This window comes from Calypte anna, chromosome 2, assembly GCF_003957555.1.
Source record: "Calypte anna isolate BGI_N300 chromosome 2, bCalAnn1_v1.p, whole genome shotgun sequence".
NCBI classification, from domain to species: domain Eukaryota; kingdom Metazoa; phylum Chordata; class Aves; order Apodiformes; family Trochilidae; genus Calypte; species Calypte anna.
The window spans coordinates 79,696,901-79,720,600 of NC_044245.1; the positions used below are offsets into that span (position 1 = coordinate 79,696,901).

The following is a 23,700-nucleotide window of genomic DNA, read 5'->3' on the forward strand; positions in this document are numbered from 1 at the left end:
CAGCACTGCATTTTTTTAAATTGCAGAGTAAATTAAAAATGGATAGCTAACTATGCAGACCTGTAGGAGTTTCCTAGAACTTTATACAGTCAGCTTGCTGCTAGATTTAGTAACTTGGTATCTTTAGCAGGTATTGTTTCTTCACTGTTCATTCTCATTTCTTCTTCAACTAAGGATATGTTCAGAATTAATTAGTTCTTCTATAAAAATTCTGTGGATTTCAGGTGCTAATTTCCTGCTCTCTGAAAATTGGTCATATGCCTACCCCACCTACTTTTTAACCTCTTCTTTATTAATAGTTTTTGTGCTCTGATTGCATAGTTTCTTGAAGAGGTTCTTAAAGGGTATTTTATAAAAGAACTTGTCCAGTCTTTGTTGGAAAACCAAATATAATGTGTCATCTTGATATCTTATGTTCATACTTTGTCCTTGTCCATATCTAGTTTTCTAGACAATGTTTTTATAGGAGGTTAATCCTTTCCAGATGCAGGACTTGGGCTTTGTCAAACTTTACGAGGTTGCTGTCAGTTTATTTCTCCAGTCTGTTAAGATTCATCTGAAAAAACCAACCCTGCTCTCTAGCATACTGGTCTCCTATTTTATCTTTTTTTTCTGATCTTAAAAACTTGTTGAGAATGCACTGTGTCCCATTGCCTAGATTGTTTATAAAGGCTTCAAACAGTGGTAGCCCAAGTATCAGTCTTTGAGTACTGATAATTGCTTACCAGTTGGATTTTGTGCTAATGGGTGCAACCCTGTGAGCATGAAGATTCAAGCAGTTTTTCTTTTGTGTTATCATCTATTAATCCAGTCAGTATCTCGACAGCTGTGCTGTAAGGATAGTACAGGAGACAGTGGCAAACATAGTGCTACAGGTGAGGTAAAACAGTGTGTACTGCTCTCATCAAAGAAGGCGAACAGGTTGTTAAGGTGTTGATTTGCCCTTGGTACATCTGTGCTGCCTCTTCCCAGTAGCCTTTTTGTCTTCCATGTGGCTGGACATGGCTTCTAAGATGACTTGGTCTGTAAGCTGCTTGGGGACTGAGGCTGACAGGCCTGTACTTCTCCAGGTATTCCTAGGCCTTCTTGAAGATTGGTAGACAAATATAATATTTGTAATTATCAGGAACTTCCCCTGATCGTCATGACTTGATGGAGAGTGATCTGGCCATCTCCTTCACTATGCTTAGATACTTCTGATCTGGTCCCGTGGACTTGTATAGGTTCAAACTGCCAGAGTTTTGCTCTATTGTTTTCTTCATCTTAACACTGATTTAGTTTTCTGGAAGGTGTTTTCTTTCTTTTATTAAATATCTCTATTAAATACTTCTGTCCTGCTGTTCATCCATGCCAGGTTTACATCATTTACCTTTTCCCTCATGTTTTGTTTTGTTTTTTAATAAACAGTGTTTATTTGCCCCATGTCTTCACCCTAGGTATCCTTGAATGCTGCCTACAAATCTTGAACTCTCAGCTGACTCAGCTCCATTTTATCAAGCTTCTTCATGCTGAAGTTCCCTGTTGTGAAGCATAACATTCTGTGGTAGATTTGGGTATTCAGTTTCCCCCATATTTATGCTGAATCTAAGTACATTCTAGTTATTAGTACAGTGCTATTACTGATGACTACTTAGGATAAAGTCAAGAGTTCCGTCTTCACTCTTGAACCTTATGTTCAGTTGCTTCATGAAAACCTTGATTTGCATGTAAAACTTTACTCTTGCTACCAGGCTTCGCTGTAATGCATATCCAGACATTCTCAGAGTAGCTGAAGCCTTTGCTATTGCACTTTTTGACCTCCTGGCATGCCTCATAATGTATGTTTGAGAAGACTACCAGTTGCACTGGAGAGGACACTCATAGAGTCACAGAATGACTTTGGTTAGAAGAGACCTTCAAGATCATCCAGTACAACCTTTGACCAACACTGTAAGCTCACCACTAAACCATGACCCTAAGGACCAGGTCCACACATTGTTCAAATACCTCCAGGGATGGTGACTCCACTACTGCCCTGGGCAGACTATTCCCATGTTTGACAGCCCTTTCAGTGAAAAAATATTTCCTAATATCATCTACATAACCAAATCACTTCTCTTCCTAGCTGGCCACTGGAGAAGGTTATCTTTTTTCTCTTTCCTTTCTTATCTTTGTTTTGTTTTCATAAGTAACCTGAAGATGTATGGTGTGAGCTATGGATCCCACTGAACTTGTCTCATCTTTCTTTCTACAACACCTGATGATCCAATCACAACTGAACCTCACTTCTTTTTTTGTTGTCTTTTCTACTCCTGTACATTACCATAGGGAAATTGAACCCAACACTGGATCATTTTCTTCTCCTGCTCAGTCATCTGCTACCACATCACTAGGACTTCTGTCTTGGGCATAGTACTGTCCTGCAGTGTCCTTGAAGATCATCTCAACAGATGCCTGTCTCTTTGTCCAATTCTTTAACAGTTCAGTGCTTTCACTGTCCCTGTGTCCCCAGGCTTTTACAGTGAACTATTCCATCTCACTCCATTTGATTGCTCTTACCAACTACACACAGTATGTAATTTCTCAGAAAAGGCCAATGATCACTTGCCCTATCTACTCACTGGGGCAAGTAGGCATGTGTGGCAGGGAGATTCTCTGTCCTTTCGGAGATATACCATATTTACTCTGTGTGACTGATGGTAATATTAGCTAGTACCCTCTCTTCACCCAGTCCTGATTAGACTTGCTGTGTTTAGGTTTAGGAGCATGCATCACACATGCAATATAGGAGGTGAAATTAAATTCATGTTGACTTGCACTAAAATACAAGAGAAATTCCCTTTGTAGACCCTGTGCAGCACAATACGTCTGGTTCTTATGCACAGAGTAGCCAACCCGTTTAAATTTGGAGCTTTTACCATTGTTTTAATTTATACAAGTGCATGTTTCAGTTTGGAATTGAAACCAAACAGATTAGCATGTGTGGAAAACCTCCCTCCTAAAATAGATGAAACTTTGATAAGAGATGTTATTGTGGGGGGGACAGTGGGAGGGATCTGAAAGCATGCATTTCAACTATGTTCAGACTGTTACCAAGTCAGAATTGTTATCTGTGCTCTGTCTTGCATCTGCATTATCCCCCTCAGGATTCTTGAGATACCAATCTCCCTTCATTATAACAAGAACACGTGATTGAGATTCCTGCTTGGCTTATCACATTTGGGAAGCTAGCAGTCCTTCAACAGTAACACATGACAAGCTACATCTATACTAGAAAAAGAATGTGACTGAGGAAATAACTTTGAGCATAACATTAAACACAAGTTTCTGTGTAATTTTGATTAAGATTAAAAGCATTTATTACTTGTGTGTTACTCTCCATTTATTGTGATAAATTTGTATATGTAGATGCTATGGCTACTGTAAACTGGAAAATGCTCGTGTGAGCATTAGGAGGCAATTGGTGGTTTACTGGACTGGTTAGTTTGAATGTGCTAATTTAGTTACTGCATTTAGTGAATTAAATACACTATAAAGGAGTTAATGGATATATCTGGAAGGCAGGAGTTCAGTTGATGAGTACAAATATAATTCCTAGCTGTCATTAGTGCAGTGCAGCAGTTTGTTGGCAGTGGATTTGAGATAGCGGAGTAAGAGAAGGTTATATAAACTAGCAAAGACTATACCCTTATGTCTTCCTATTTTTGCTTACTGTCCTTTTCCTTTTACATTACTTGTAGTTTAGGTCTTTTCATATTCTGTTAATACAACTGGGCTTTGGTTATTCTCCTGTTCTAGCAGTTCCAACTATAAGGGGGGCAGTCAGTGCTCTTAAATGAAACATGTGCCCATCTTATTTTGGGGTATTTTTTTCTCCTTGTATAACTTACTCGTTTGCTTTTGTGATGCTACTATCGGTACTAGTACTAGAAGCAGTAGTTTATCTTTTGAGGCATGCATGATATTCTTGCCAAGGGCATTTTTTTGGTGCAGAAGAATTTCTTTTGAACGTTTGAGGGTTTTTTGCCTGAGGACACAAACTGTCACTGTAACATTATTGAGATGCTATTTAATTATCCCAGAAAAATGAGAAGAGAAGAAGTAGAAAAAAAAAACCAAGCAAACTCCATGAAACATGAATTCATAATCTCAATTTTGTTCTGGATTTTTGCTATCTTAATGACTTTGTAAAATCAGAATTTTTTTCTGGTCCAGGAAAGAATAGAACTTTTCCAAAAGCTGCTTAGTATGTTATTTTATTTTCACTGCACTTGCTTTGTGATTAAGTGTGTGAAAGAAGAAAAATGAAGAACAGAGTTTTACAAACAGAGCAATTGAAAACGTGTATTTTATTCTACACTTATTCTTAACAAAAAGCTTATTTTGTTCTAGCAGAGGAAAATTTCCATCTAATCAATGGAGTTTTCAGAAAGATGTGAAGTACCAAGAAGCATTAGAAGCAGATTATTTTACTAAAGGTCTGGTTAGCCCTATTGATTAATTATTAAAATACGATGTGTGTTAATGAATCTTTATAATTTTCAGTGTAATTCAATCTATTGTGTAAGAATAGGAATGTGCAAATATATTTTTGGAAGAGTGATTAAAAACCAAAGAAAATACAAAGGTGTGCGTCAGAACCAAAACTTTTGAGAGCTAAAATGAATGTGAGAAGAAATTTTTTTTTCTGTACTGATTTTCTGGTAAATGAAGAGCATCATGAATGAGGATACTCATGTTTTGGTTGTAGGTGATTTGAAGAGGGCAGCATGTAAACGGTTGCCAAAAAATGGGTACAGTATCAAAGCCAAAAAAAATTACAATCACACATATAATAATCACATAATAAAGATTATATAATTTTTATAATCATAAGGTATCTCAATTATATAAACACCAATTTATCAGTTCCATATTTACAGTACAAGTTGTGGTGGTTTTCTCTTGCTTGTTCCTCAGTGGACTGGCAGGTCTGGATTAACTAGAATTTCTTTCTCATAGAGTTGCAGCTTTCAAAATCATCTTGAATGTTTTTTTTAAAGGTCTGTAGCTATGAATATTGTTTGGAGTAGGGAAAAAGAAGGATCATCAGGGAAGAACTTATTATAGCCTAACTACTCACCCTCATTTCCCATCCGACTGTTAGCTTGAAGAAGGTAGAGGAGTCCATAATGAAGGGGTGAAATTGACCCTGTAAATAAGTGGTGGTGATGCAGATATATTTTAGATTTCTCTTAATTTCTCACCATCCTACTCCATTTTTTACTGGCAACAAAATGAATTTATGAGAAAGCAGCTGGATGGGCATCTGGCAGCCACCCAAGCTGCCTATGTCCTGCCATTTTTTTTAAGTACAGACACATACTTCTTTCTGTCCCTTCCCTTTCTTCCCTTCCCTTTTTCCAGTAACTCACTGCTTATAATTAATATTGAAAGTATCTGAATTCAAAGCACCATGATTGACATAGAACACTGATAGCTTGGATGATTGTTGCCAGAAATTAACTAGTGTGATTTGTAGGAACCTGGCTAGTGAAGAATGCATTGTTTTAATTATTTAGCAAAGTTGGGTGGGCATTGTCCTTGAAAATATCTGGGGTGAGGCAGGACTATCATGTTACTGATGTGAAGCTACTCTTCTGCTTGAGGAATCAGGTATGTAGATTCTTAGTGACAGAAAATATGTAGACCAAAAAAATGTCTCTACGCAGGTTTTAAAATTAAGGATCACTCAGTTTCCTTTGCCACACAGAGCAAGCAAAATTCACTGATGTGCCCTTTCCTTTATGTAGGACAGTTTGTGTATTGTAAGGCTGAAGTGTGGGGTATTCATCTCTTTCCTTTAACATAGACTCAGAGTGCTGCAGGTAGCCTGAGGTAAAATCTTATTCTCTCCTTCAAAATCCCAGGCAGCATAAGAATCTCTGTGCTGGGAAACAGTTGAGAATTCAAGGCTGAAGTGTACTTCAAGAAAATTTATTACAGGAAAGTTTTGTTTAGTTCTCTCTGACTTCAGACCTCAAATATCTTCCCTGAGGAAGCAATAGCCCTGCTTACATCGATTTATTTTAAATATAAGAGTTCCCTCATCTTTAAATCTTTGTTCTTTAAGTATTTTTTTCCCAGCTCTTTTTGAGCTGTAGCAATTCCATTTTCTCAGTGAAGGAAATTGGTTTATAGATGCAAGCTTTACCATGAGTCTTGGGCTTTCTGAGAGTTTTTACATGTTCCTCGAATTTGGGTAAAAAAAAAAAGAAAAATTTCAGTAGACACTGAAAAATTTCAGTAGATGCATTCCGGTGGAAAAAACCTCCACTGCAAGGAGAGGTTACAGAATGTGCAAGGAGATTGACAGACAATTCAGAATGTTGTTATTAAAATCTCAAAATATTTTTCCAAAGCACAGCAAGTCTTGTTTCTTGATGTCACGGTTTAACACTGGCCCGGCAATTAAACCGAATAACAGACGCTCTCTATTAATCTGTCTCTCCTTGATAGAGAAAGGAGAGAGAATAAGGAAGAGAGACTTATGGGTTGGAAACTAAACTACACAACTTTAATGAAACAGTAGTGATAAATAGGTAAAATTACTAAATATATACAAATATACAGGAAAATGGAAACCACATTCCTCCCTCCTTTCCCCCAATAACTCTCACGTCACCACCGAGGCTGTAGGGCAGCCCTGGGAAAGTCCAGGCTGGACTCCTGGAGTCGGCAGCAGTCGGGAACTGGAGGCAGGAACACACAGATATGGGCTGGCACGGATCAGGACCACAGGCACACGAACAGACAGGATCCTTCCAGGATGCCGGGTGAAGGAGGGAAGCAGGAAAAGATCAGGAAAAGATCCGGAAAAGATCTGGCTCGGTCCCCGTGATGTCTCAGATTTATACTGAGTGTGACGTATATGGGATGGAATACTCTGTTTGGTTAATTCTGGCATCTATCTTGTCTGTTCCTCCCCAAAGGAGGGCTCAGGTGGGGCCTCTGTGTCCTCCTGGACGGTAAAATATTTTCCTCAGAGCTGAGGAAAGCAGTGTCCTTGGCCCTGCATACCAGTCTCTAGCAGTAATTACAAACATCAAGTGTTATCAGTCCTAGAAGCACATACACTGTCTGAGAAACTTGCTGTTAATTTCAGCAAATGCAACTACTTACAAGGGACTTAGCTAAAAGCAAAAGTACAGAAACAGAAAACCACCTTTATCCTGGCCCAAACCAGGACACTTGAACTCTGTGAATTTTGATTTGGCTGCGATTAATACCTAGGGCTTCTTAAGTATGCATCACACCGAATATTGTGGAGAAATGCTAAGCAAATATTTGTGCCATTGAATTGTTATCAAATAAAATGTGTTCTATGCTGCACTTTAAAGCAGATACAAATCCAGTCGTGATTTTTCTACAAAGTATTTTTTGTTACCAAGGAGAAAGACTATGTTTTCATTTCTTCCCTCAAGAATACTGAGAAATCTTTTTGTATATGTGTTACACTTGAAATAGAAAATAATTCAGAATTTTTGGAGCTTCCTGGCTTTGCAGCTTTGTAGAGGAGTACACAGCCTAGCCTGATCTGTGTTTCAAACCCATTTTGCTGTTCACAGGCAAGAGACTTTTGAAGGACATAGAAGTGCTGGAGCATGTCGAGCATGTCCAGAAAAGAGCAACAAGGTTCATGAAGGGCCTGGAGCACAAGTCCTGTGAGGAGCAGCAGAGGGAGCTGGGGGTGTTTAGTGTGCAGAAGAAGAGGCTGAGAGGAGACCTTATGGCTCTCTTCAACCATGTCAAGGGAGGTTGAAGTGAGGAGGGAAACAGCCTCTGCTCCTTAGTGGTGTGTGACAGGACCAGAGGGAGTGGATGCCAGCTGCACCAGGGGAGGTTTAGGCTAGGAAACATTTTTTTTCTGAAAGGGTTGTCAGATGTTGGAATAGTCTGCCAGGGACATGTAGACCTGGAAGTATTTAAAAGGCATGTGGACCTCATCCTTAGGGACATAGGATGGGTGGATACACTTCGGGTGTAGTGGTAAAGTTACAGTGCTGGTCAAAAGTTGGACTGGATGATCTTGAAGGTCTCTTCCAACCATTCTGTGGTTCTGTCTAATTCTGAAGTTTTTCACTACTTCAGGCATACGCTAGGAGAGTTTCTTATTATAAGGTACCATGCAGAAGCTGTCCCTTTTCCATAGCGGATATTGACAGTACTTAAAATTTCCAGCCTTTCTTCTGTTCTTAGACAAAACTCCAACTTTTGAGATTTTTTCTATTGTAGAAACTCTGAAATTTTGAACCCTTACTTCAAAGGACCCACTTCAGCAGAATAAGCACAAGAGAATTCTTAAGAAATAATCGCGAGTAATAAGGTTTTTATTAATTTCTGTTTAGAATGCTAAACTAAGATCCAATATAAACTGCTATTAAATAGCTAAGATCTATAACATACCCACCTGAGGAAAAATTCTTAACAAGGTATAATTTGATGAGAAAAAGCTGATGATGTCTGAAAAAAAAGCCCAATGGCTGCATAAAAATTTCTTATTAGCAGTTGCTCTGGGCATCCTGTTGAGTGAGCTTTATTTTTCATATTTGTATAGCCACCTCCACTGAGCTTTCAGCTTTGGAGAGAAAAACATGAAAGTACAATACTGTTCCTCCAATGTAGCAACCAAACGGTTTCTAAACCAATTAGAAACAGGAAAAGAGGCTACTGGAAGAGGAGAACACACACAGTTGGTCCAGAAATAAATTGCTTTTATTGGCCTCCTATGTGTGACACTGAAATTTTGGAGATAATTTGGCAACGCTTAAACACTTGGAGTTGGAAAACTGAATTGAGGTTCTTATCACTATCCTATGTCTGCTAAAATATGAAGGTCAACTGGGAGGGAAATACGAGGGGAAAAGTTGGAGATGAATTTTTAATATATGATGATGATTGCTTTAGTGATTATCTGCTTTTCCAAGTTTCCTTGTTAATGTGAAATAAGGTAAACACCTTTTCCCTCTAAACAGCTGTTCTATTATCTCTGCAAAAATCTCTAATTATGACTCATTTGGATCTGAATGTTTTTCTTCTAGAAATTGGATAGAAATGACCCACTCATTTAACATAGCTAATGCTAGGTTGAGAGATGCCATTGACCTCCACTAATTAATAGCTTGAGTAATGTATAAGTCAAAACCTGAAGGTGAAAGGCTCCAGACTATTCACTTGGGAAAAAAAAAAAAAAAAAAAAAAAAAAAAAAGAAAGAAAGAAAGACAAACAAAAACAAAAAAAAAAAGGGAGAGAGAGAAGAAAATTAGCTAACGTTCAGTCTTTTTCATAGCCTCACCATTATCTCAAATATTCACAAAAAATTGTGATTTAAAGTTGTTGGATTATGGGCCTCCTTGTTCCCACTGTTTATTCCACTGCAACTGAAATACATGATGTTCTCTTGAAGACATTTTTTTTTTAATACTAAACAGATATTCTACTTAGTCCTGATGCTCCTGTTTGTCTTTCTCATCCTTGAATTCTGTATGATTCAATAGTGCATCTACAATCTGGTGATTGTCCTAGTAGCTATAGGTTCAAGGCTTCCTTTTTTTTTTAATAAGAATCTTTGTGTTTAATGAGAATTTTTCTCATTCTGCTGTTGGTTTTTTTTGTTTGTTTGCTGTTCTCCACAACTCACAGTATTATCTCTGTGTTGGCAATCTTTTATGTGCCTCTTAACTTTTATTCTTCTCTATATTCTTGTAATTTTGTGTCTCAGATTATATTATTGTTTGCCAAATTAAATCCAGTAATTTTAAAGTGAGCGTAACCAAAATGAAAATTTCTTTGTTTCGTCTTTTCATGAGTGAAATGTCAGTCATGCTGCCATCAACCTCTTTGCAAACTTTGGAAAGTTAGTGGTGTTTTACTTCTTGTGTTCCATTTAGCTTCATCTACTTTCTACGTCTTAATGCATCCGTGTGTTATCCTTAAATAAAAAAAAGAAAACTCAGTCTTGATTTTCCCCAGTCACCTTTTTCATCAATTCACTTGACTAGAAGGATCTAAAAAATCTCATGTTTATGTCTCTTTGCTGTTGAACCATTTATTTCTTCACTAACTTTTCACTGGAAAAGCTGCAATAATTGGTGGTTCTTACATTTCTTCAGTTGTTAGCATTCTCCTTTCTCTGTCCTTTCATCTCTCCAAAATCTTACTGTGATTTGATCACGTATTTAAGTGAAAGCTGCGTATGTTAAAATTCTTTCACCAGTTGTTTTCTCTTTGCTGTCTTGTAAGAAGCCATTTTTAGTCTAGCTTTTCAAAATTATTTTAGACATTGTTCTAAATTAGTCTAAAAAATGGCAAAACTGTTTGAATAAATAAAAAGACAAACAAAAATTATGATAAAATTGTTATTCTGTATCTCTCAAATTCCTGTATTTTTCTGAGCTCATAAATGGAAGTTGTCTTTGACATACTGGGGCAAGATACAGTATGTTTGCCGTGCATCTGAGGAATTATTTTTGGGAAAGTTTTTGATTTGCACAAAGTCTTCTGAAGTGTCACACCTTCCTTGACTGTCTGTGGTAGGAAGGTACAGAAGGGCTGATTTCTGGGCTCCTTCTTTAATGCCACATCCCACTCCAGCATGGATGTCTTGAGCAGCAAGGTAGCCTGGCACAGGATGGCCCATGTTCCATTGTTGCCTCTTCCTTTGCACTTCCATATTTCTTAGTAGCAAACAGCAGCTGTACAGGGAAATAAGCTTCTGCTTGCCTGAGCTCAAGGTCCAAAACAACATTTTGTGGCACTTGGGTTCCAAGGGACTCTGTTTTCTACTTTGTTGCTTAATTGTAAGAGTGGAGGAGTATGAAATAACCGTGAATTACCTTTCCTTTCTTTGAAATAAAGAGAATCTTGGTGTTCTTCATAATCGCCTAAAAGGTTCAAGCACTATTTATTAAAAAAATTAAAAATTAAATGTTGCTTTTAAAAGGCTTTGAAGCCTACTAAACCCAATGTTATTTTCCAAAAAAGCAGGAAATTATTTGAAACTGAGTGTGCTAACACAGATGTTAAATCTTAAAGGATTCACATATAATTTATTCAATACATTACATTTACTATATGTAGTAGAATTCCAGAATGAGCATTAAAATTATGTTATGAGGTCTCATTGCTACCTGCTGGATGGCTGCCAAGTTTGGTAATGCAAGACCATTTTGTTGTTTTTTCCCCTTTAGCACAATCTTGTGTTTAGTTTTTAGATTGCCATAAAAATGGTAAAAGCCTCAGAACACCAGATAAAAACATTCAAAAGTTAGAAAGTCACAGTGCAATATTTTTTTGTTTGTTTTTTTGGTTTTGTTTTTGTTTTTTAATACCTCTATGAGCAGGACTGAAAACCCTAGTTTATAACATACTCAAGTTTTTTGTTACTAGCTCCCAGGTTTGGAGCTGCATTTTTGTCTGGAAGCATGTCTCTGTTAGGTGTAACAAATGGATGATTTCTGACATTTAGAAATCTTTGCAGATGACAAAAGAGGGGGATGCACAGGTGAATGGGTTGGTGGCATTTATGAAAGTTCTACCTTTGGCTGAATCTTGTGTCAATAAAGTCAGTGGAGTAGCCCAACACTGAGGGTTTGTAAAAGTCTAAATAGCTCTAAATTTTTCTCTAATATGCTTTCTTTATCTTTTTAAAATTTTCTCATATGATTTCTTACAATTCTCAGCAGCTATCTGCATAGTTAAGAAAATAAGCTAATTAAAACTTTGGATATTTCGTTAATTGGAATGGTACGTTCTCACTTTTTTTATATGCTTCAGGCCAGTATATTTGAAATCAAACTGAAATAAGCTTCTTGAAGCCATATAAAGCTTCATTTATTACTTGGTTTAAGTATGAAATTATATATCTATCAGGGGATCTCTTTTCTTATTGAATTCCAAACCCTGGAAAATTCAAGTATGATTTCATGCTTATTTTCTCATATTTCACACTGGTTACTTTATAAGAAACTGTGATTTTGTTGCTGTGGATGAACAGTAAAATCTGTTTCTGAGCAAATGAAAACACACATAATGTTATTCCCAGGAGAACTGCCTGTTACAAGTTGTAATTGGTGGTAAGTTACTGCAGTGACTGTAGCCAATTATTAAAGTTGTCCATGCCCTGTTGTACTTCTTGTATGAGCTACTGGTCTATCACTTCATTTGGAAGTCTAACCAGGATGCATTTAGTCCCCAGAAACCAGCTTTTTCCTTTGGGGAGCTAAAAGGGAAAGCTGCTTCAAAGGGAATTCCCTTTTTAATATTGTGCTCTAGTTTTCCCACAGAGGATGATCTCTCTCCAGAGCTGACTGGGGTTGTCAGGAGCCTACTGGCAAGGATAGGCAGCTCCAGCAGTAATGACTGCAAGGATTGAGGAGTCATGAATCTGGAAAGAAAAAAAAAAACCAACATTCCTCTGAAGTACAGAGAGGTATAAATCTTTCTTAAGTGGCTTTACATATTTGCTGGAAGCAAGGATGTCATTATACCAAAGCATGCCTTAAAATTTCTGGTAAACATCAAAACCACCACTAACTCAGTGGCTGCTAATTTGCTGCTAATGTCTTGCTGGTATGGTTCTCTGTGGCTACATTCATGCTTTGCATTTGTGATCCTGACACTTTCTTTCTGGCCCCTTTAAACTTGGTTTTTGGACTCCAGCATGCATGTTCCTTGAGAGTTAATTAGGCAGGCTGTGAGACACCCTCACCAAACAAGTCACAACATTTTGAAGCCATTCCCTTTCTGGACCAATGTGAATAATAAGGGGATATTACTCATGTCTGTTGACATGTATATTATGATGGTTATTGCCATTATACCCCAGCACCCCAGAGAATTGTTTAAATACATGATATAGGAGATGAAAGCAAGCAGATAATGAAGAAGAAAAAAGGAAGTATCATGTAGTTGTTAATTTTTGGCATTGTGTAATTAATCCATTTTCTTTAATGTTATTTTTGCAAGCATCTAATTAGCAGAGCCATCTGCCTAAGAAGTGCTGGACCATCTGTCTGGAATACTGTTCTGTTTATTTTCTGGCTCTTAACAAATTAACTTATTTCTTTATGAAATATAATAGTTCATTCTGTTTCTACACTTCAAAGAAGTTCATATGTGAAAATACGTATGAATGTGTACCTGTCTACATGTATATGCTATGACTATCTGTGTAGCTATACGAGCATAATTCTTCTAGATCTGGTTTGGCTCAGTGATGTGTGCAGCTTACACTGTAAGCTCCATGATTTTTTTTTAATTGACCTATAAGTGCAACTAATACATATCTCACCTAATGCATTCTAATTTAATAATCTTTTCTTGATTGTGTTCAAATTTCAAATTTCCTTTCTACATTTACTGATTCAAGTTATTATTATAGAAAGGGCTATATTAAAGTTAATTAATTGGGGGTTTTATTTTTTCCTTCATATTTTATAATTTTTCTGGAAAATCAAAGCATGATTTTTGTTGGAAGGAATCTCCAGATGTCTTGCCTGGGAACTTTATTATTACATACCGTGCATGAAGAGAACCCCTTGACTGTTATTTCTTAAATGAGGGGGACAAGACATGTGAACATTAACTGCTTCTACTGCTTCCATGATTCTCTTTTAGTGTTCTTCTAAGGTATTTCAATAAATCAGTTTATATTGGAGATTTTCTCTTAGTTTTCACTGGAGCTAATTTCTTTGCAGTTACATAGTGTGTGTGCTGACAATACAGTAGTTTAGCTTTTAAGCAAGACTCTTATCATTCATCAGAAGAGAGAAGTTATGGAAATATATTTTTGTTCCAAATAGGATAACAATATTAATGCTGTATTTTTAAACTTAGCATGGATGTGTAATGGATCTGTATTTTTATTCATTTTGAAGATAATAGCTTCATTATACAGCTTGAGTTGTTTCTTCTCTGTCTGGAAATTCCCTCCTCCCACTACCTCTTGAAAATATCAGGATGGATTTAATCTGATGTTTTTAAACACTTTACAAACATCAGCAATGTAATGTTTAAACTGTGATATAGTTTTTTATAGGATAACTTTTAAAAAAAGATGCCTGCCATAATTTTGATATGTAAGTTCACACTTAGAATTAAGTGGGCACCAAAGCCATCTTTTTGCTCAGTCTGATTTTATGTCATATTTGTGTGGAACTTTGTTGTGTGTATTGGGGTTTTTTTAACTTAAAAAAATAGTATTGGTTCAAAGGGGACTATGGTATGTCAAATTCAATTGTAACTGTCAAGGTCAGTCATTGGAGCTGATCCAAACTACTTTCAAAGGTCTAAAAATCTCACTGAAAACATTTTGCACTGCTCTGCTAATGACTGTTATGTAATTAAGGTTTTTTATGTCTGCTAGAAAGTAGTATCTCCTTAGTAATCTTCAAGTGTTATCTTGAAATAGGTATGCTGAAGATAAGGGGTAATGGTTTTTAGCTGGAAGACAGTCTATTTAGGTTAAACATTAAGAAGAAAATTCTTCACTATGAAGGTGGTGAGACACTGGCACAGGCTGCCCAGGGAATTCATTTTTGCCTCCTCCTTGGAAGTGTTCAGGGCCAGGTTGGATGTGACTTTGAGCAGCCTGGTCTAGCGGGAGGTATCCCTGGCCATGGCAGGGAAGTTGGAACTCTTTAAGGCCCCTTCCAGCCCTAGGCATTCTATGATTCTACGATATAGAATAGAAAATAACTTAGCCAAGGCATTAAATTTACAGAGGTGCTTGGAAGACCATTTTGGTAGCAGGACATGCAAAAGCAATGTCACAGTAAATAGTGTCAGCTTAATCTCTAAAGCAGACTGATGTGCTACCTTAAACCCTACTCCTTAACCTATGCAGCTGTGGAGATACATAGCAATAGTGGGTGTTCTACCTATCCTTATTTTGTTTAGCACCAACGTTAAAAATCCTTGTTTCCTCTTCCCCAGGGCAAACAGACTTGAGTGTCTCTAATTTGGTTCAATAAATCTTGTTGCCAGCTTAAGTAGAACTGTATAATTAATTAAAAACTGTTCACAAAATGCTGAAAGTTATATTATGCAGTATGAAAACTGGAGCTTCTTAGTGAGAACTGTAGGAAAGAAAAGATTTCAACGGGCTAAATTTTAGTTGTGCAGGCCTACATGCTGAATCATATATCTAACATGGTATTCATATCATATTTTCACTGTTCATCTGAACTTCATGGAAATATTACCAAATGGTTTCAAGCAGATGTTAGTTTGGGGGATACAGTGGATAACAGTAACATCTTTAAATAAACCTAGTTTTGTTCTTGTTTCTAAAATAACATAATCTGTATGGTTTTTTTCTGGTCTTTCAGGCTTAAACTTCCAAGTTTTAGTCTTTTACTGACAAAAATCACATTTTTATTATTCTGTTGGAACATTTGGTTTTGTATTTATGTGCTGAAGAATCAGGACACATTTTTCTCTTCTGTTTTTGACATTGAAGTGACATTTAACTTGAGGAATTTTTCACCTGTCTTCACTCTGTGTGCTACCAGTAGCCTTATTTGAATACCTGAATTCTCATTTTGTAGGAAACTCCCCTGGATTGCCTGAAGACTAGAAGAGAAAAATATAGCTTTATATAGAAGTGTTTGTCTATACCTGTTCTTTTCATTTAATCAGCAGCAAAACATATGTATGCACTATGGAACTATGTGGGAGCCTTAGAGACCAAAATACAGCAGTCTGAACTACTCAGCTCTGTTCAGATGTCTTTGTAATATATTTCATTTGCAGCCTACTCTGTCGGTTTCTCCTCCAGCAGCAGAAATCAGAGTTATAGGACTATATGTACACTTGATTTCAAAGGTAGCACTTAGCTTTGTCACCAGTGTGTCTGCACTTATTTCTTGTCCAGACAATGTTACTCCCTCAGCATATGTTGTCATCAGCACTATTTTCCCAGAGCTTTTGCCATTTGGTGAGCTTGCAAGCAGATGTATTTGTGTATAGTTACAACACTTTATCCTATTTGAGTTGAAATATTACACAATTTAATATCTTTATTTAAATCTGTGGATGTCAAGGAAAGAGAAGAGAGATTGTTTCGGGATTTTTTGGGGTTTTGGTTTTTTTTTTCAGTTATGCTAATAATGGTATTAGCAGTTTTGTGATGTAGAGGTAAAATTATTAATATTTAATACGAGGTCTAGCCAAGATGGTTATCCTAACTTAAAAGAACATTCCACTAAAAGCTAGCAGTCTGTAATTGTTTTCAGCTCACCACTTCTGAGCTAAGGTAATATTGGGTATGCCACTCCTACAGGCTCCACCAAGAGTTCTATCTCTGTATTGCCAAGTTATTCACTGTTTGATTCCTTCTTAGAATTGTGACAGCTAGCACACTTCTTCAGGAGTCCATTCTTGGCTTTGCTAACATTGAACTGGTTGTTTTTCTTCACCTCTGTTTCTCTGAAGCAGTATATAGACTGGGTCTCAGTGATCACTTGGCAGAGAACAGGGGAGCAGAGGGGGGAGATGCTGTCCCAGTGTTCCCTCACGATGATCAGAGTGAATAAAGCTTTGGCCTAACTTGCCCAAAATTTTACTTGCGTTATTGTGTGCTTGGAGTTCCCAGATTCTCCACAACCTACTTGCAGAGATGCATTTTATGGTTTTTTTTTTACTCTTTTACTGTGGACTTACAACCAATTGAAAGCTAGGTATTTTGTCACTGAACATGATTTATTGATAAACATTTTATCTTTAATTCCATCTTTCTGTCTTTTTACTACCTGCTCTTCATGCTTGGTGTAGTCTTCTCTGTTCAATTTTGGCAAAAACTTTCCTTCAAGCCTTCCTTTTAAGAACCCGTATTCTACTAATTCTTTCTACTCTGACCTTCTACTGGTAACTCTTGCATTTCTCCAGGCATTTGAAGTCTTGTTTTATTTAGAGGTAATATATTCAGTATCCGATACTTGTATCTAGTGCCATATAAAACAGACTTGGGTGTCTTAAATGACTGATTAGGAGTTTACATTGGGTATGCAAGAGCAGTGTTTTGTGCTGTGATCTACATTATGGACATAAATTGCTTTTTGCACTCAAGAGTCAAAAGAGTTAAGTCATTTCTGCTTTTTTTTTTTAACACATTGCTGCTTTTTTACCTAACTCAGTAGAAGATTTCTTTCATGCTGCTAGATACAGTGTGTTATTAGTACTAGGGTCATTCACAAGTGGATTCTTCCAGAAGTTTTCATTATATTTCCCGATATGCTATAGTCATTCATCTGCAAAGCAAACAGTGTAAATGAAAAGGTTTTGGCTGGAGAAAGACAATTACTGGTATTCGTGTTATAAGTCTTTTTTTAATCCCGAAATGAAAAAGCTCATTCCTGGACTTGTTGAAACATAAATTAAAGTACTGCAGAGTATAATCTGAAAGCATTTTCCCCTTTGGGGAGAAATAGGCTTTCAACCTATTGTTTCTATTAATTACAGAGTCTACTTGTTCTTAATATAGTCTCCATTATAATGCAAGTACAAAAATTATCTACATTAAATCTGAATGAATGGTCCATCATTATTTCCTGGTAAATAAAAATGAAAAAGCTGTGGTTTTAGTAATTAAGCAGAAGTGGTTAGTTTAGAAATCTCAGCTCTTCCTGATAAAATGTGTAGTGCTTTGTGGCATTTTTATCTAAAATACACATGGATGTTCACTGTCGAGGTGAAAGAACGCAGAGTGATTTAAAATGCACTCTGACCACATGGTGTATACAGGCATTCAAATATGTACATGTATTGGCACATAAGCACCAAGCATACAACCTGCTCCACTGGACAATAAAGTTCTTAAGTTACAGCTGTTGAATGTTAAATATGGAAATTATTGGAGTTGCTTCATGCATTGAAACTGTAGCAGTGCAGACTGGGCGTTACAGTTCTGGCATACACCTGCTGAAGCAAAGAAACAGCTCAAAGATGAGAATAAATTACTTCTGCTTTGCAGTGCTTCATTTCACTGTTGTCTTATACGTATCTGCTCATTTCTTCTTTCTCCGAATGGATGTTTTAGTGCTTCTGATTTTTGCTATAATCATACTATGAAAAACTAAAATCTACATTTGATGCTTGAGATAAATACTGCAAAAAACCAGCAACAGGGCACATTTTCCCATGGCACAAGGTCTCTCAGCAGAGATGACCTCAGATGCTGTGGTGATACAGCCAAACTCTTCTGGGGAGAGAGGGTCAAACTTTCTCTGTGTTCCTAACTGCTTACCTCAATAAAATTAAAACCAAGTGGTTAAGAAGCATCAAGGGTGATTTTAATTATTTCTCCTGAAGCAGTAGGTACAGTGAATCATAGGGCTGATGAGCTTCACTGCAGATTAAGTAAGACACTGAAAAAACATTGGTAAAGAAACTACATTTCTAAGGAGAAGAAGCTTGTAAGGTAACTACGGATAGAATCAGTATGCCTGAGGCAACTATCTCAAGCATGGGTGTAGGTAGCTCTGAGGTTTATATTTCTCTGTTCCTTGCATTTCTAACTAATCCCTTTTGGTTGCAGGCAGTGGAATGGCAATGTGATGAAGCTACTAAAAGAGCCTGTTACAGTAAAGGCAAATCAAAGGTAAGCATGAGACAGCTGTTCTGCTTTAATAAAATTTATATGCTAATAGGTGTGATTCAGTGTAAAATCCTCTACCATCTGCATTTTTCCTGTCACCCTTTCCAAAGAGAGTCATAGGAGAGGAGTCTGACACTGGTATGCAAACAAAGGAATAAAAAACATTGTAGGGAGTACAGAGTGAGAGTCACAGTCACATTGTTCTTTTCTAAAATGATCAAGAACTTTAGTTTCTAACAATTTACTGTCTTGACTCACAGTTCATATGCGATGGGCTGTATTCTCACTTCCATTTTCAGTGCTATAAATCCCAAATAACTAATTACTTTGTGAAATCATGAATTAATTTCCCTGGGATTAAATGCAATTTTAGGGACATTTTTATTTCATATCTACTGGCACATTGAGGAAAACACTATGAAATTCACTATTTTTTTAGACGTGGAACTTGATATGGTTTTCGTATTCAAAAGCAATTCATTATCTGGCAAACTAAAATTTAATTTGATCAGCATAGGTAAGCACAATAATGAAAACTTTATAGATGCTGTGTTCTTTAATGGCTGTTCTAAGGTGAAGCTAGTTATAAAATTAATTATAAAAGCAGTTAGCAATGCGTGCAATATATGCCTGTAATTTAATTACTAAATTTAATTGAGTTAAAACATAAAGGGAAAACACATTAAGATGCTTCAAAAAGGTATTAAAAATACTTTTGCCATCTAGTAGAGGAGGAGTCTCTTCTGCATAGTTATCTAATCACTGATTGTTCAGCTCCTTCCACTAAACAGTTCATTTCCAGTTGTGGGTGTTTTGGGGTTGGGTTTTTTGGGGGATTTTTCCTACTTGGTGCTGGAAAATAATGTTGCATTTTACTCTTGGCCCATTCATTTCTTTTTGAGATTAAAGAGAAAGACTGGCCTCACTTCAGAAGCAGGGCTCTATTATACTGTAATGAGAGAAAAAGACAGAACTTCTTGGAAAAAAAACCCAAAAAATGAGTGTAGTGAATGTGCTGTGTAAAGCCTCATGCATGGAAGATTATTATCTTCATGGAGGAACATCTTGGACTGTGGAAATGAGTTTACAGTACTGAGAAAAGGCATCAGAAACAGTGTTGCCTTCTGTATGCTTCTTCCTCTTTCTTTCCATTCCCATGTGGGAAACATATACTTCAGAGTTACTGGTTGCTCTCTATTAAGGTGCAGTATTTCTGTTTCTTCAAGTAATATATTCTTCCAGCCTAAATCCTTACTTCTCAGATGATAATACTCTGAAATAAGAGAACATGCTCAAATGACAATACAATATCACAAGTTGCATTGATGAAGGTGAATATGCAGTAAAAATTATTGTGATAGGAATGCAATATGTAGCTAAAAGTTTTTGCCTCTCCTGTTCAGTGATTTTTCAAGTATAAAACTGTGAGAATAGTATTAGGCTTTTCTGAAAGTCACACTGTGACTGTGATCTAACATGGTGAGTGACAGTAATGGTAAATTTGAGACTATAGCACTGTGCTTTTGAATATTGTCTTTACAGTATTGTTTCTGGTTTAAAATCCACATTTAATTTAACAATGCAGAAGCATCTGTTGCTGTTAAATAATTTTGTTAGGATAAGTACTCCACATAGGTTTAATGCATTTAGAAATGTACCTTAGTGTAGTACATCTGTGCATATTTTCATTCATGTTTATCACACCCTTTTGAAAAAGCTGGTGATTAGAAGTTATGCTCTCACTGTATAATATTGTATTCACTATTCTAATAGCCACCTCTGAGGTTGTTTCTTAGTATTGTCGTTAGTTGGATAAAGATCTGGATGAAGCTGGATAAAGTTCCATTTATATCCATAGCCTTGCTCCTCACAACCTAGAGAAGTACCTTACAGTCCTGGAAGGAAACAGTTCTGTTCTTATTGCTACCATAGAGCTTTTTTTTTGTGTCCAGATTTTGTGGCCTGAAAGCTTCATGTAGTAGTTGCTGGAGTATGCACAGACAGTGACTGAGGAAACCTATCCAGCAGGAATGACAACTGTCTTTTTGAACTTTCCATGCCACTTTTCCTTTCACTGCTTTGAACGTGTTTAAAATCAAAAGATATATTTAAGGCCAGAAAAAGAATAGCTTAAGGATACTTCTCTTTTTCTTGCCTTATGTCCAAGACTAAAACGAGGTCACCATGCTCTCTATAAAGAAGACTTAGGTGTGCAGATTAGGGAAGCACCTGATCTGTGGCATGCTCCTCTCCCTAGTCAAACCACAAAAGCTTTCCCCTGGAAAAACTGAGAATTTTCAAGCCAGGAGGTCACTCCAGTGCTACAGTGAAACATCTCTCTTCAGAGGAAATCTGGAAGACACAATTACTGTTATGAGAAAGACTGCATACTTGCTTATTTTTGTATTAATAGATCCAGCCCAAATTGGGGAGTGCTGGGGGTTGTTTTTCTGCAACATTTCTCAGGGAGACTTCAGATTTCAGATCTGACACAACACATGACTTTAGGGAAGGGACAGGAAAGATTGGAGGCAAAATACGAAAGGCCAGGCCAGACTTTGGTGAAGGAGATCTGAGAATTACAGGGATGGCTGTGGCTAAGGTATTCATTAAAATCCTGATTTCTCTTGCAGCTCTGCTGCCCACAGAGTAGCATGGGAGCAATGGGTTCAGGAGGCAAAACTAGAAGTCAGATGGAGTGCCCTGAAACGAGAAGCCAGCTTTGAACCCTGAAGCACTTCTGGTAGTTTTAAGATAATGGTCAGTTAAACACAACTCTGTTGTTGTTCTTGAGAAAGAAGCTGCACAGAATTTTTGCCTTTAGCAGTTAATAGTAGTTGAAATTCTAAGTTTTATGCTTTAGGAGCCAATGGGGGAAAAGAGCTGAAAGGAAAAATATAAAGGGACATCTGTCACATTTGACAATGTAATGAGGCACTTGACTTTTGAAGGCTGTTTGTTACTGAGACTTCAAGCGTTTATCCACCATTTTCAACTGTTGCTTAAAATAACTAGCGGCTCCAGGAGTGACACAGACAAAATGATGTCCTTCTGGCCAGCACACATTTGCATTTAGAAATCTAAAACACTATGCATTGTTAAAGCAATAAATCTGGCCATTCGTACTGGTAGTTGTGGTGAACTTTTCTAAAGAAAAAGATAAATACACATGGTGAAAACGCAATAAACCAAAGAGAGATTAAAAAAAAAAATATATATATATATAACTGAGGTAAAGTCTCCTATCCCTTGCTTATTTAAGACTATAATGGCTATTTGTATAAGAATATAAACTTTCAATAAAAGTATTAAAATAGTACCCTATACAAGAAACAGAATTGTCATGATTCAAAAGGACATCTAAGATCACTGCATCCAACTGTCAATACCCCCCCAAACCTGAATAAAATATATGTATGTCAATATTTGTATCACCCACTAGAGCCTGTCCTGAAGTGCCTCATCTACATGGTTTTTAAATACTTCCAGGGATGGCGACTCCACCACCTCTCTGGGAAGCCTATTCCAATGCCTAACTCCTTCATCAGTAAAGAATTTGTTCCTCAAATCTAATTTAAACCTCCCATGGTGCAACTTCAGGCCACTTCCTCTTGTCCTGTTCCTGTTCATTTGATAGAAGAGGACAGCACACACCTCCCTCCAAACTGTTCAGGTAGCTGCAGGGAGCAATAAAGTCTCCTCCAAACTAAACATTCCCAGTTCCCTCAGCCTCTCTTCATAGGGCTTGTTCTCCAGATCCTTCACCAGCTTGGCTGCTCTTCTCTGAAATCACTACGGATAACCACATGCAGCCTGATTGTCCTTTAGCTGTCAAGTTGGTCTTAAAGTAAAAAGCAACGTAGCCTGCTTGGCGCTGAATTGTTTCTAGTAGTTGTATTTTTGTTTCTTATATGCTGATATAAAAGTAGAAGTACTTACTAAATGAGTTTCTGTCTTTCAGAGATATTTTTGTAGGGTAATAGGAAAGTATATGGCATAGAGGTCAAGATGAAATGGAGGATAAGACTACTCAAAAGATGGCCACCAACCATCCCACCATCCTCATATTAAAAAAAAAACAGACAAACTTTGTTTTGAATCCTTTGCTTTCACCAATGCCACTTTAAAAAAAAAATAAATCTCTTTTTTTGCACATCTAAAAACTGAACAAGCTGAGCTTGACTCCAGAACTAGCAAAGTGACTCTGAACAATTAAAATGTCCTTTTTCAATGCTTTGGGGTGGTGATTATTTTATTTGTGACTAATATTTTTTAGTTTGTTTTACTGTGAATTTGTCATATGAAGAAAACAGCCAATTATAAAAGCTGTTCTTTTAGTTTTTACTTTCTTATACTATGTACCCAACAAAATTTGATACAAGAAATTGCATTTGCACTGTTACAGTATGGATTGTTGTGAAGTTGGCACAGACCATGGGAAAATTAAAGAGAAGAATCTTGTGAATCCCATGAATCTCTGAGTTTAAAAAATTAACACTGCTTTTTCACAGAAAGAGTGGGTGATCAGCGTGTGAGTAATTTGGCAATGGCACTGTTTCAGGGAGCTCTGGAATATGAAGAGGAGAGGTTGGATGGGTTGTAATGTCAATACCCACTTATTTTTCCTACACTTTCATTCCATAGCTTGCTGCAAAGGGCAGGATGGAAACAGCCTGGAGAAAAATTACTGTGTTATATTATATAAACATCCCTAAACACCCTTCAGAAAAAAAAAAAAAAAAAAAGGAAGAAGTGCCTTCTCATTGATGTTTTTTTGGATTTTTGTTTTTGGTTTGTTTGAGGGTTTTTTTGGTGTTGTTAAACCAACCTGCAACAGGGAAGTAGCTTTGAAGTGATATAATTATTTTCTTAAAAATTGCACTGCCCAACTCTATTATATGGTAACTTATTATCTTTTGTTTCATTGAAAAAATAGTAGTAAGACAGCAGGTCTGGTAAGTTCAAGATAAAGATGTTTCATTTTCACCCAGTGGAAATCAAATCTTTATTTCAAGATATTTGACACGTACGCTGAAAGCTCAAACAGAAATATTTTAAAACTACATTTTTATGGGAGCCTAATGCA

The 23,700-nt window shown here is 36.8% G+C and overlaps 1 protein-coding gene across 2 annotated transcripts in view; it reads left to right on the forward strand.

Annotated features, from left to right (window-relative positions):
- Positions 1-23,700, forward strand: part of SEMA5A (semaphorin 5A) — a 309,345-nt gene that overhangs the window by 157,206 nt on the left and 128,439 nt on the right. For both annotated transcript variants that reach the window (XM_030445693.1, XM_030445694.1), the window contains exon 6: positions 18,555-18,617. In XM_030445693.1, coding sequence (XP_030301553.1) covers positions 18,555-18,617 — 63 coding nt within the window. The remainder of the gene's footprint in view (positions 1-18,554; positions 18,618-23,700) is intronic.